The 15,049-nt window shown below is 38.4% G+C and overlaps 1 protein-coding gene and 2 long non-coding RNA genes across 4 annotated transcripts; all 3 read right to left on the bottom strand.

Moving 5' to 3' along the window:
• Positions 1-21: 21 nt before the first annotated feature.
• Positions 22-1,886, bottom strand: LOC123483487 (variant surface antigen D-like). Its single transcript, XM_045213647.1, has 4 exons — positions 1,855-1,886; positions 1,679-1,744; positions 1,079-1,375; positions 22-940 (listed from the first exon to the last, which is right to left on the bottom strand). Exons 2-4 carry the CDS (start codon positions 1,731-1,733, stop codon positions 810-812), a joined length of 483 nt encoding a protein of 160 aa, XP_045069582.1. The 5' UTR covers positions 1,734-1,744; positions 1,855-1,886; the 3' UTR covers positions 22-809.
• A 33-nt stretch (positions 1,887-1,919) lies between these two features.
• LOC123483486 lies at positions 1,920-9,448 on the bottom strand. Its single transcript, XR_006658275.1, has 3 exons — positions 9,417-9,448; positions 4,190-4,240; positions 1,920-3,847 (listed from the first exon to the last, which is right to left on the bottom strand). It is a non-coding gene; the product is annotated as an uncharacterized LOC123483486 (long non-coding RNA).
• A 9-nt stretch (positions 9,449-9,457) lies between these two features.
• LOC121561951 lies at positions 9,458-15,049 on the bottom strand. Of its 2 annotated transcripts, none has more exons than XR_006658277.1 (5): positions 15,021-15,049; positions 12,589-12,735; positions 11,445-11,607; positions 11,161-11,353; positions 9,458-9,494 (listed from the first exon to the last, which is right to left on the bottom strand). It is a non-coding gene; the product is annotated as an uncharacterized LOC121561951 (long non-coding RNA). The 2 variants fall into 2 exon arrangements; XR_006658276.1 differs by lacking the exon at positions 15,021-15,049 and adding an exon at positions 13,182-13,581.

Here is a 15,049-nt window from a genome sequence, read left to right as displayed (position 1 = left end):
TATTCATATAAAAAAAGAGGGAACACTTTATGCCTTACTTTTATTGAGTGCCAGCGAAAATATGCAAATTAACAAATCAATTGAACACCCAGAATAGACCACCTACACTTTGCCTCCTTCCCTACTATGCACAAGGCAGTAGAAATGGCATGTTTGAAATGAATGAGAAACTCTCTATTAAAGCATCCAGCTTCTATGAAACATGACAGTGTACATTCAGCTAACCTGTCTAAATAACATAGGGATTTACATCATAGTTACATAGTGCAAGTTACCATACACAAGGCCTGTTACAAGCACCCATTGAAATGGTAATAGTTTAACAGTAATTTAAACACCTTGCCACATTCAACAACTTGTGGTTAAGAACAAAGTGCTTCTGAAAACTTAGGAACAATAACAATCCCTTTAAGTACTGTTTATCTCTTTTCCCTGTCAATGAGAGCAGAGTATTAACATATATCATCAACTGTTATCCCAAAAAATTTGACCATAAGTAGCAAACATATGCTCATTAATAGCCCTCAATTATACATAAACATACAAACATGTGGGATCTACAGTCGAGCCTATGTGGCATGTTTGTACAAGAACCAACAATATAAATCATTTAAGGAAAATAAAATAATATGAACATGAAACCCACAGATATTAACACTATCTGAGGAGAAGCTGATTGAAATTGGAATTGAATGGTACCTGAGCTACAGTTGGCATGCTCTAGTTCTATCTATTCATCTTCCTTTTTAATGCTACATTTCTGTTGTGGATGTAGTATTTGATAGCAACCCAGTCTCTGTCTTTCAGAGCTACTGGCTCTGCTTGGAGGCAGGAGTCACAGTCCTTTTACCTGGTATTCTGCAGCTTGTTATGAAATTAAGCAAATGCCGCTCAACAGCTTTCACTTCATCACCTGTCCACTTGCTTCTCACCTTCACAGCTTTCATAAATGGAAACAAAATACAACTGATTAACAATGAGCTCTGCTAAAGTGACAAATGGAGGATATGATACAAAGGATTCTAGTTAGTAGTTATATGATGTTATCAATACATGTGAATACAAAATCCTTACTAACCTTGCTTTCCTTTGGAGCACTTTGAGGATGCTTGGGATGTGACTATTTTACCATGTCTTGGTTGTGTGTTGCTCATGTGTACGTTATCCAAGGTGGTTGACTCAGGAGTGCCCTTCATGTTGTCCAGGGTGGTTGACTCAGAAGTGCCCTCCATGTTGTCCAGGGTGGTTGACTCAGAAGTGCCCTCCATGTTGTCCAGGGTGGTTGACTCAGAAGTGCCCTCCATGTTGTCCAGGGTGGTTGACTCTGGTGTTTGCCTCAGAAGTGTCTGGTCCCTAGAAGTCTCTGTTGTTGAGCCTTTGCAAAGTAATAATGAATGTGATTATGTTCTATGAGCTTCATGACAATACGTTTGCTTGCTTGTATTATTCACTGTAAACAACCTCAATGTCAGGCAATATGCAATTCTACATTAGATATTAACTGATATTTGAGATATAAACATAAACTGATTGCAAATCCATAAATGTGGAATTACTTATCACCACCAATGTGATTGTTAAAAAACAGATAGAGGATCATTTCGATAATCCCCCACAGAAATGTGCATTTATGTGACATAACTTAAAGATATTACCACATATATACAAGTCAGGATACCTTTGCATTGATGTAGGTCAGCAATGGTTTCTTCACTGGAATCATCATCACTCATTTCTACTTCATATGGTTGGGTAAAAAAACATTTACGGCCAATTATTTAAATTAAGGACTAACAACACTTATAATAGTTATATTTGAAGTGGCTAAAAACTATATTTCAAACTAAATTTTACCTTCAGGATTGACCTCAATGTCATCCAGCCCTTTCCCCCTGCAGGTAAGGCAGTCTTCCTTTTCGATTGCTATCAACAGTTTGCTGACTTTTGCGAGCTGCAGGGTACTCTCTGGAAGCCGATAGAATTCTCTATGGACACGGATGTCATGTCCTAGAAAGGTGGCAAGTTGATCCATTTCATTTTCTTTGAGGTTTAGTAGTGTGGACAAAGTGGCGACTTGTTTCCGCAATCTTGTTGAGGTGAGTGCCTCTGGGTTCTTTGCACCACATTGTTTGAATACTTGCGAAAGCAGTCGGAGCCTCTGTAATGGGAAAGGACACCTGGCCGTGTAAACATGTACACATTTTCTTTGTGGACTTGACACTCTTTTCTGCTTATCATGAGGAGGTCCATAGCAGTGATCATGTCAGGGGTTAGAAGCACTGGAACCTTTCTTGACCTTTTACCTCGAATCTCAACTCTCTCAAAGTGCTCTGCAAGCTTCCTCTCGAAGTCAGTAAGGCCCCTCACAATGTCTGGATTCAGCTCCGTAAGATCCCTGGATGTGAAAGACTGAAGCTCCATTTTGAAACTTCCCCTTCCCTCCTTCTGTTAAATAGTACTACCTGCATCAAAGTCACTTTAGGAAGATTTCCAAAGCTTTTGCTGTTGGGTTCTTCCTCAAGGTCCTTCATACACTTAGCACGCTCAGTAGCAAGAAACGTGTGCAGCACCGACACATCCTCTATAAAGGGTCAAACCTGTGGTTTATTCCATTTGGCTTGTTGAAGTGTACCCAATGCGGCAGCTGAAATGGACTCTGTCCACTTTTTCTGATGTAAAGTGGCAAATTGCTTTGCAGACTCTGCAACAGCAGGGCGATTTGCAGTGATGGCATTGCATTGAATAATGCCTGCAACTTTGGCTAAACTGTGTCCCAATTTCAAAGCCAATGATGGGATTTTATACGAGTTGCTTTCAACATCATAACCAGCAACATATCTTACTGCCTGTATCACATGGGGAAAGTTACAGGGCATAACAAGGACTTCGGTGCTCTTCAAAGGTGTTATAGCCCTTGCCGTTATCAATAGTCTTGCCATCACTCTAATTTTTTGGCGTATGTAGTCATTCCTTCTCTCATATGGTTTCCTGGAATTCAACAGTGACTCGCCGATACAAAGGAATTCAGTTTCACTCCTTACAACCGAGGAAACGTCATCCTGGTTCATTTCACAAGCAATCTTCCAAACAGTTTTCTTAACTGAGTCAGGTCTTGGTAAGTGCAGTTGAATCCGTTTTCGCCCAACTTGAGGCTCTCCCTCAACAGACTTCTTCGGGCAGTTTCTCACATGTCTCCATAGGGAATTTCTTGCATACAGTCCTTCGCAAAATTTGCAGTCACGGTAGTCATCAGATGGTTTTGCATTACTAGGTCTTTTACAGGCAACCATCTCTCCAGTGCCACAGCTTGCCACTTCAGTATTATGGTCAAAGTTTCATCTCTTCTTAAGAGAGCGTAACAACTCTCTTCTTTTGCGGGATCCTTTATTAAAACTGAAAGCCATTGCAACATCAGGCTTTTCACTGTGGATGGATTCGAGGTGTCTTGCCAATTTATAAATGGCCTTTTTACAATAAAGACAAAATTGCTTCTTGTTGTACTTGCTTCCTTTTGCTGTTATTGACAAAGGTGTGACATTTATGGAGCTTTTCTGGTGTGATGTGTTCTCTGATGAATTGGCACTGCAGCTTATTACTGAAGTACAAGGATTGCTGCGCATCTTTGAATAACTTAATGTTCTTGGCTTCTCTGAACTGGTGGTACTATCCCCACTGTGTGCTGTAACATTCCCTAATGGTTTGTTCTCTGACAATTTGTGGTGGAGATTCTTTTCTGTGGTTTTATATTCCTTACTACAAGAACTTGTAGTACTTATAATAGAAGCATCCGAGGAATTGCCACATGAGTCTGGAAGATAGTCTGCAGCATCCGAAGATTCATCAAGGTCTGAAAAAAAAGAAAAAAAAGCATCTAATTCTGTCAATAACTTTATACATGTATTAATACCTAGGGTATCATACTCCCTACAGTACCATCACATTGTGCATAACACCTACATACTCACAGAAAAATGTATTCTAGTAAACTGATTGAAAGACCTCTGTCTCTCAGCTATCTCTTCTCATAACGATCCTCACAACGATCATGACGGCGCCTCAGATTTTGCAGATGGCGGCTTTTTCTAAGCTGTACAAATTTCTACAATGTTTCCTCACATCAAAAATACCACAATGTGTTAACAAAGAACATGAACTATTTTATCTAATGACAAGAATGCAGCTTTCTTACCTGCTTTGCAGTAGGACACTGGAAGGGTACAATTCCACTGGACTTGCTTGCCTTGAATGAAATTATGAAGAATAAATATTTGTTTTTAATAACACAGTACCGTAACAGTAAATTAGGATATTATACATTATACTGTATGTGAAAATAATTTGGGTTAAGAAATTGACAATACTGTTTTATAGATGACCTATAAATGAAAACATGAATATGTGGATCTGGGGTTTTCAAGCAAGACTCTATAGAAATGGTTAAAACTGTAATATATCTGCTAACCAACAATATGAGGACCGTGTAACACACACACTCTACTCTGGTTGGGTCATACCATATCGGGACGTCATCTGAAACACATTTACGCCTTGAACAGACTAAGTACAAAATGAGGAGATGACGACTGAACACATCTAGAGTCAAGGTTCCTGACTTTGAGTTATCCTTTTGATGTCAAAGAAAGCTCACAACCTTAAAAGTAATGTAAATGGGTCAACTGCAATATAAATTAAATCACGCAAATTGATAAGAAATATGTTAAATGGGCAAAAACATTGCCCCCAAAAATACAAAAACATAGGCATTAGAGAGAATAAAGATTAATTTTATGTTTTGAGGGGTGGTTAGTTCTGACAAATGGTCGGGCTAATTTTGTTTATGCTATGATATCGAAACAAGTGATGGGAATTTTGATATTGTGAACATTTTACACAAAAAGGTTGGTTGTAATACAGTAAAAAGCCATGTAATTTATATATTGGAATGAACTGAGACAACAATTTAATATAAATAGAAAAGATCTACAATAAATGTGTAATAACCTGATGGAAGGATGAAGTGGATCTCTGTCTCACTTCTGGGTCTGCTGAAGGTTGAGCTGGGATCTTGTCACTTGGTGTCTGCAACGAAATACAACAATAACATGTCAGAAATATAGTGTTTTATAATATAGATCATATCTATTTAGTAAACTAATGATCATACTCAGTTCAGTCACAATATATTCCTACCACCTGTCTATCATAATCCCCTTTGGGGTGAGACTCATTGCTGAGGTCAAGGGCTGCATTGACCACAGATGTTAGGAAAGATAATTCATATATGGATCTGGGCTTTTTATGCAAGACTCTATAAAAATGGTTAAAACTGTACAATATCTGCTAACCAACAATATGAGGACCGTGTAACACACACACTCTACTCTGGTTGGGTCAAACCATATCGGGACGTCATCTGAAACACATTTACGTCTAGAACAGCCTTAGTACCAAATGAGGACTTGACGACTGAACACATCTAGAGTCAAGGTTCCTGACTTTGAGTTATACTTTTGTTGTCAAAGAAAGCTCACAACCTTAAAAGTAATGTAAATGGATCAACTGCCATATAAATTAAATCACGCAAATTGATAAGAAATATGTTAAATGGGCAAAAACATTGCCCCAAAAATACAAAAACATAGGCATTAGAGAGAATAAAGATTAATTTTATGTTTTGAGGGGCGGTTAGTTCTGTCAAATGGTCGGGCTAATTTTGTTTACGCTATGATATCGAAACAAGTTATGGGAATGTTGATTTTGTGAACATTTTACACAAAAGGTTGGTTGTAATACAGTAAAAAGCCATTTAATTCATATTTTGGAATGAACTGAGACAACAATTTAATTTAAATAGAAAAGATCTACAATAAATGTGTAATAACCTGTTGGAAGGATGAAGTGGATCTCTGTCTCACTTCTGGGTCTGCTGAAGGTTGAGCTGGGATATTGTCACTTGGTGTCTGCAACGAAATATTATTATTATTATTAACATGTCAAAAATATTGTGTTTTATAATATAGATCATATATATTTAGTAAACTAATGATCATACTCAGTTCAGTCACAATATATTCCTACCACCTGTCTATCATAATCGCCTTTGGGGTGAGACTCATTGCTGAGGTCAAGGGCTGCATTGACCACAGATGTTAGGAAAGATAATTCATATGTGGATCTGGGCTTTTTATGCAAGACTCTATAGAAATGGTTAAAACTGTACAATATCTGCTAACCAACAATATGAGGACCGTGTAACACACACACACTCTATTCTGGTTGGGTCATACCATACCGGGACGTAATCTGAAACACATTTACGTCTTGAACATCCTAATTACCAAATGAGGACTTGACGACTGACCACATCTGGAGTCAAGTTTCCTGACTTTGAGTTATCCTTTTGTTGTCAAAGAAAGCTCACAACCTTAAAAGTAATGTAAATGGATCAACTTCCATATTAATTAAATCACGTAAATTGACAAGAAATATGTTAAATGGGCAAAAACATTGCCCCAAAAATACAAAAAACATAGGCATTAGAGAGAATAAAGATTAATTTAATGTTTTGAGGGGCGGTTAGTTCTGTCAAATGGTCGGGCTAATTTTGTTTACGCTATGATATCGAAACAAGTTATGGGAATGTTGATATTGTGAACATTTTACACAAAAGGTTGGTTGTAATATAGTAAAAAGCCATGTAATTTATATATATTGGAATGAACTGAGACAACAATTTAATTTAAATAGAAAAGTTCTACAATAAATGTGTAATAACCTGTTGGAAGGATGAAGTGGATCTCTGTCTCACTTCTGGGTCTGCTGAAGGTTGAGCTGGGATCTTGTCACTTGGTGTCTGCAACGAAATACAACAATAACATGTCAGAAATATTGTGTTTTATAATATAGATCATATCTATTTAGTAAACTAATGATCATACTCAGTTCAGTCACAATATATTCCTACCACCTGTCTATCATAATCGCCTTTGGGGTGAGACTCATTGCTGAGGTCAAGGGCTGCATTGACCACAGATGTTAGGAAAGATAATTCATATGTGGATCTGGGATTTTTATGCAAGACTCTATAGAAATGGTTAAAACTGTACAATATCTGCTAACCAACAATATGAGGACCGTGTAACACACACACTCTACTCTGGTTGGGTCATACCATATCGGGACGTCATCTGAAACACATTTACGTCTTGAACAGCCTTAGTACCAAATGAGGACTTGACGACTGAACACATCTAGAGTCAAGGTTCCTGACTTTGAGTTATCCTTTTGTTGTCAAAGAAAGCTCACAACCTTAAAAGTAATGTAAATGGATCAACTGCCATATAAATTAAATCACGCAAATTGATAAGAAATATGTTAAATGGCCAAAAACATTGCCCCAAAAATACAAAAACATAGGCATTAGAGAGAATAAAGATTAATTTTATGTTTTGAGGGCGGTTAGTTCTGTCAAATGGTCGGGCTAATTTTGTTTACGCTATGATATCGAAACAAGTTATGGGAATGTTGATTTTGTGAACATTTTACACAAAAGGTTGGTTGTAATACAGTAAAAAGCTATTTAATTCATATTTTGGAATGAACTGAGACAACAATTTAATTTAAATAGAAAAGTTCTACAATAAATGTGTAATAACCTGTTGGAAGGATGAAGTGGATCTCTGTCTCACTTCTGGGTCTGCTGAAGGTTGAGCTGGGATCTTGTCACTTGGTGTCTGCAACGAAATACAACAATAACATGTCAGAAATATTGTGTTTTATAATATAGATCATATCTATTTAGTAAACTAATGATCATACTCAGTTCAGTCACAATATATTCCTACCACCTGTCTATCATAATCGCCTTTGGGGTGAGACTCATTGCTGAGGTCAAGGGCTGCATTGACCACAGATGTTAGGAAAGATAATTCATATGTGGATCTGGGATTTTTATACAAGACTCTATAGAAATGGTTAAAACTGTACAATATCTGCTAACCAACAATATGAGGACCGTGTAACACACACACTCTACTCTGGTTGGGTCATACCATATCGGGACGTCATCTGAAACACATTTACGTCTTGAACAGCCTTAGTACCAAATGAGGACTTGACGACTGAACACATCTAGAGTCAAGGTTCCTGACTTTGAGTTATCCTTTTGTTGTCAAAGAAAGCTCACAACCTTAAAAGTAATGTAAATGGATCAACTGCCATATAAATTAAATCACGCAAATTGATAAGAAATATGTTAAATGGCCAAAAACATTGCCCCAAAAATACAAAAACATAGGCATTAGAGAGAATAAAGATTAATTTTATGTTTTGAGGGGCGGTTAGTTCTGTCAAATGGTCGGGCTATTTTTGTTTACGCTATGATATCGAAACAAGTTATGGGAATGTTGATTTTGTGAACATTTTACACAAAAGGTTGGTTGTAATACAGTAAAAGCCATTTAATTCATATTTTGGAATGAACTGAGACAACAATTTAATTTAAATAGAAAAGATCTACAATAAATATGTAATAACCTGTTGGAAGGATGAAGTGGATCTCTGTCTCACTTCTGGGTCTGCTGAAGGTTGAGCTGGGATCTTGTCACTTGGTGTCTGCAACGAAATACAACAATAACATGTCAGAAATATTGTGTTTTATAATATTGATCATATCTATTTAGTAAACTAATGATCATACTCAGTTCAGTCACAATATATTCCTACCACCTGTCTATCATAATCACCTTTGGGGTGAGACTCATTGCTGAGGTCAAGGGCTGCATTGACCACAGATGTTAGGAAAGATAATTCATATGTGGATCTGGGCTTTTTATGCAAGACTCTATAGAAATTCTTAAAACTGTACAATATCTGCTAACCAACAATATGAGGACCGTGTAACACACACACTCTACTCTGGTTGGGTCATACCATATCGGGACGTCATCTGAAACACATTTACGTCTTGAACAGCCTTAGTACCAAATGAGGACTTGACGACTGAACACATCTAGAGTCAAGGTTCCTGACTTTGAGTTATCCTTTTGTTGTCAAAGAAAGCTCACAACCTTAAAAGTAATGTAAATGGATCAACTGCCATATAAATTAAATCACGCAAATTGATAAGAAATATGTTAAATGGCCAAAAACATTGCCCCAAAAATACAAAAACATAGGCATTAGAGAGAATAAAGATTAATTTTATGTTTTGAGGGGCGGTTAGTTCTGTCAAATGGTCGGGCTATTTTTGTTTACGCTATGATATCGAAACAAGTTATGGGAATGTTGATTTTGTGAACATTTTACACAAAAGGTTGGTTGTAATACAGTAAAAAGCCATTTAATTCATATTTTGGAATGAACTGAGACAACAATTTAATTTAAATAGAAAAGATCTACAATAAATATGTAATAACCTGTTGGAAGGATGAAGTGGATCTCTGTCTCACTTCTGGGTCTGCTGAAGGTTGAGCTGGGATCTTGTCACTTGGTGTCTGCAACGAAATACAACAATAACATGTCAGAAATATTGTGTTTTATAATATTGATCATATCTATTTAGTAAACTAATGATCATACTCAGTTCAGTCACAATATATTCAGTCACAATATAAGTTTACATACACTAAGTTGACTGTGCCTTTAAACAGCTTGGAAAATTCCAGAAAATTATGTCATGGCTTTAGAAGCTTCTGATAGGTTAATTGACATAATTTGAGTCAATTGGAGGTGTACCTGTGGATTTATTTCAAGGCCTACCTTCAAACTCAGTGCCTCTTTGCTTGACATCATGGGAAAATCAAAAGAAATCAGCCAAGACCTCAGAAAAAAATTTGTAGATCTCCACAAGTCTGGTTCATCCTTGGGAGCAATTTCCAAACGCCTGAAGGTACCACGTTCATCTGTACAAACAATAGTACGCAAGTATAAACACCATGGGACCACGAAGCCGTCATACCGCTCAGGAAGGAGACGCGTTCTGTCTCCTAGAGATGCATGTACTTTGGTGCGAAAGGTGCAAATCAATCCCAGAACAACAGCAAAGGACCTTGTGATGATGCTGGAGGAAACAGGTACAAAAGTATCTATATCCACAGTAAAACAAGTTCTATATCGACATAACCTGAAAGGCCGCTCAGCAAGGAAGAAGCCACTGCTTCAAAACCGCCATAAAAAAGCCAGACTGTGGTTTGCAACTGCACATGGGGACAAAGATCGTACTTTTTGGAGAAATGTCCTCTGGTCTGATGAAACAAAAATAGAACTGTTTGGCCTTAATGACCATCAATATGTTTGGAGGAAAAAGGGGGTAGGCTTGCAAGCCGAAGGACACCATCCCAACCGTGAAGCACGGGGGTGGCAGCATCATGCTGTGGGGGTGTTTTTGCTGCAGGAGGGACTGGTGCGCTTAAAAAAATAGATGGCATCATGAGGAAGGAAAATTATGTGGATATATTGAAGCAACATCTCAAGACATCAGTCAGGAAGTTAAAGCTTGGTCGCAAATGGGTCTTCCAAATGGACAATGACCCCAAGCATACTTCCAAAGTTGTGGCAAAATGGCTTAAGGACAACAAAGTTAAGGTTTTGGAGTGGCCATCAAAAAGCCCTGACCTCAATCCTATAGAAAATGTGTGGGCAGAACTGAAAAAAGCGTGTGCGAGCAAGGAGGCCTACAAACCTGACTCAGTTACACCAGCTCTGTCAGGAGGAATCGGCCAAAATTCACCCAACTTATTGTGGGAAGCTTGTGGAAGGCTACCCGAAACGTTTGACCCATGTTAAACAATTTAAAGGCAATGCTACCAAATACTAATTGAGTGTATGTAAACTTCTGACCCACTGGGAATGTTATGAAAGAAATAAAAGCTGAAATAAATAATTCTCTCTACTATTATTCTGACATTTCACATTCTTAAAATAAAGTGGTGATCCTAACTGACCTAAAACAGGGAATTTTTACTTGGATTAAATGTCAGGAATTGTGAAAAACTGAGTTTAAATGTATTTGGCTAAGGTGTATGTAAACTTCCGACTTCAACTGTATATATATATATAAAGCGGTGACAACATACATGTAAGAAGGGACATGTATTTATATATTTTATAATTCTTTGACAGATCCTATACATTATAATATATCAAAGCAGATTTACTTACCAGAGCACGCCATGGCCACTGAGATTATCCATAATCATAGGTTATTTCACTCTCTGCTTGGATGTTTTCAATAGCAAACAAGCAAAGATGAGGTTTACATTGGACTATCATCTTTTTCATTTTGCAATTTGGGGACCTGTGGGCATCATTTACCAGCCTCCCCAGTGAACCATCTTCGCAGGATGCATCTATGCTAAAATTGAAGAGGGAAACAGATTTACGTTTTCTCCACAAAACATATAAACATATAGAGATTAACTGATGTCTTATAGGGTTTTACTTACCACCATGAGCCATTGTTCCATTCAAAATCAAACAAGAAAGCATTTTGCTTTTCCCTATACTTCCCCTGCCTCTTGTCCCATTCATATTGCGATATAAACTCCCCACGGTACTCGAGGACAAAGTATCCCTTTTCAATTGGTGCTGAGGCAAATACACCACGTCCTGATGTAACAAAGTTAAGAACTTAGTATCAAGTAATACAGTTCAAATTAGGTTAATGAATTGCAGTTGATCAGACCCATTTAGCCTGCTTATCAATGTGTATGATTTAATATTTAGGGGGAAAGATCCATTGCAGGGTGCAAACTGGTAAGGACCCAAAAGGTGACATCATTCAAAATAAATTTGGTCTGAAAACTATGAAATCACGAGGAGACGTATTTTATGTTGGATTTAATGACAGATCTACAGCTAAAAACGGAAACGCCGAAACAATGGCGTTAAAGCGGGGCAAAAAGAGATGTGATCCCCGGTCAGGTTCCAGCAGTTATCACCACTAGACCTGCAGTGACTTGCACCGCTGAGTCTGCCTTTGACTCCTCGCTTTAGACCGCTTTATTGCACACTTTGTATTTAAGGACATCAGCGTACACAAAAAATCCCAAATCACAACAGGCAGGGATTACGCACACACCCACTCATGTTGTGAACACTTTGTCGGTAGGCGTACTCGGCGGTGCATTTTCGCTGTTCTGTTAACTTGAATGGTGCCGTATTTGTTCTACACGCTGATACGCATCATTCACATATATTGTAAATTTTTATCACCCAAATGCTTCTACATTCCGTTTATCGTTGGGGTTGTTATGATCAAATGTTAAAAACATTTTTGAATTTAAATCACATTACCGGCTTTCACACATAAGCGCAACGGTCTGCCGACTGGCCAGGAAATTACCACCAATATCACACATTCTAATAGAAGTTGGGAGGTGTAGTTCATAAATCTTGAATATTTTTCCCCATCCCCCAACTGCTTGCAAAAGAATCACAACATAACTTCTGAAATTGGATGTTAAAGCCGCATGTGTCTAATGCAGCGGTACGCAGTGATTTTTTTCACTTGTGTAAGACTTGAATGTGTTTCAAATGACATCCCAATATGGTATGACCCAATAAGTGTAGCGTGTGTGTATAACATACCTTTATAGTCATTGATCCATTTGACTTTATACAAGGCTTGTCACTTCCAGAAATAATAAAATGAATAGCCTCAGCCTCAGGACTAAGTCTGGCTCTTCGTTTTGACATGCTCTTCAATTGCCCATGTGCTCCTCAACTAGAAAACATCTACTTTGGATGACAAAAAGTCAGCGAGACAAATACAGAAAAGACTAATACTTGATTTGAATCGAATAAGGATATATCAAATGGTATTAGTCTGCCTTTAGTCATATCGTGCTCATGTTCTTACTAATGCAGTATCCGGTTAGCTTATTAGGCTAACCGATCAGTGCAAACCTTATGCAACTGCAATCACAATAGCAATCTTTTTCACAGTAAGCACAGTAAGCAATCTTAACACCTTCAAAGATAAATACTGTTATAAAAGTATAGTACTGTAAACTCTACAAATAACATTATCTGAACTGAACAACCAATATCATCACTTTGGCTTTAAATGGAAAAACATGATAGTGCTAAGTAACATTTGTGGTCAAGAACACTTAAATGTAAGAACAGCTTAGATAATAACTATCTCTTTAGTTGTAAATGAAGAAAAATAAATGTATTACCTTCATTTCTCTTGCACTTCTTCCAGTTCTGAATTTTCCATGTGGCAAAAGTCCTTTTCATTCCTTTCAGCTAATTTGCTAACATTAGCTTATCTGGCTAATTGATGCTAAATTACGTTTTTATTTGAGGGATTTAGAAGGATTTTATGATAATAAATAAATAATATGCCATTTAGCAGACGCTTTTCTCCAAAGCTTAGTTATAGTTGACTATGATGACATGTATTATGTGTATTCAAGTAAATCTATCTTGAATAGTTGGAAAGTGTGCTCAAACAAAATCAGGAAATGTCATGTAACTAAAGTGTGTCACGTGACTAAAGTGTGTCACGTGACTAAAGTGTGTTTAAAGTGTGTTAATGTTCCAAAACTGACCACTAGGTGGCGTATTCACAGGTGAGCAAAAGCGTAAACACACACACACACTTCAAATCATGAGATTGTGACATTTAAAGACTTTTCAGATTTTTGGTTTAGGGGCATTCTATGGTCGTCTAGAACACTGTAGTGAGCTCGGAAAAATGAGGACTCCAAAAATGTCCTCATATTTCCGAGCGTCCTGACATTGAAGGTGAGTTGTCATAAAATTGTCTTCATATGTCACCAAAACGAGTACACACTCACACACTGGACACACACACACACACACACACACTGGACACACACACACACACACACACAAACAAACACACACTGGACACACACACTTGGCACACACACACACACACACACACACTGGACACACACACACACTGGACAAACACACACACGCACTGGACACACTCACACTGGACACACACACATACCTACACACACACACACACACAGGACACACACACACTGGACACACACACAAACACACTTGACACACACTGGACTCACACACACTAACTGGACACACACACACACACACACACTGGACACAAACACACACACACTGGACACACACACACACACACACAAATACACACAAACACAGACAGTGGACACACACACGCACTGGACACACTCACACTGGACACACACACACACACAGGACACACACACACTGGACACACACACACTGGACACACACACAAACACACTGGACAAACACTGGACTCACACACACACACTGGACACACACACACACACACACACACACACACACACACAGACACACACACACACACACACACACACAACACTGGACACACACACACACTCACACACTGGACCCACACACACACACACAGACACACACACACACACACACACTGGACCCATCCACACACACTGGACACACACACTGGACACACACACACACACTGGACACACACACACACACACATACACACACACACTGGACACACACACTCACTCACTCAGTCACTCACACTGGACACACACACACACACACACACAGACATACACACACTGGACACACACACACACACACCGTATACACACACTGGACACATACACACAAAGGAATCACACAGAGTGGAAACAAACACACACACACAAACACTAGACACACACACAAACACACACACACTAGACACACACACACACTAGACACACACAAAGTTATATGCTGACTGTGTGTGTGTGTGTGTGTGTGTGTGTGTGTGTGTGTGTGTGTGTGTGTGTGTGTGTGTGTGTGTGTGTGTGTGTGTGTGTGTGGACAAATACACACAAAGGACACACACACACTGGACACACACACACACACACACACACACACACACACACAGTCTTTATATAACTTAGTCCAAGTGGTGGTCAGAATGTTTGTCTTAACTAGCCTGATAACTCCAACATGTCTGATATGAACATTGACATAAACCCTCTAAATACTTGAGTTTCTCCAGTCTGCAGTGTGGATC

Source organism: Coregonus clupeaformis, unplaced genomic scaffold, assembly GCF_020615455.1.
Source record: "Coregonus clupeaformis isolate EN_2021a unplaced genomic scaffold, ASM2061545v1 scaf0134, whole genome shotgun sequence".
NCBI classification, from domain to species: domain Eukaryota; kingdom Metazoa; phylum Chordata; class Actinopteri; order Salmoniformes; family Salmonidae; genus Coregonus; species Coregonus clupeaformis.
This window is presented reverse-complemented; position numbering and strand designations above follow the sequence as displayed.

Coding starts and splice junctions, on each gene's coding strand:
- LOC123483487 (XM_045213647.1), bottom strand. CDS start 1,733: ATGAGTGATGATGATTCCAGTGAAGAAACCATTGCTGACCTACATCAA. Junction 1,376..1,678: donor TGACCTACATCAATGCAAAG/GTATCCTGACTT, acceptor TACTTTGCAAAG/GCTCAACAACAGAGACTTCT. Junction 941..1,078: donor GTGCTCCAAAGGAAAGCAAG/GTTAGTAAGGAT, acceptor CATTTATGAAAG/CTGTGAAGGTGAGAAGCAAG.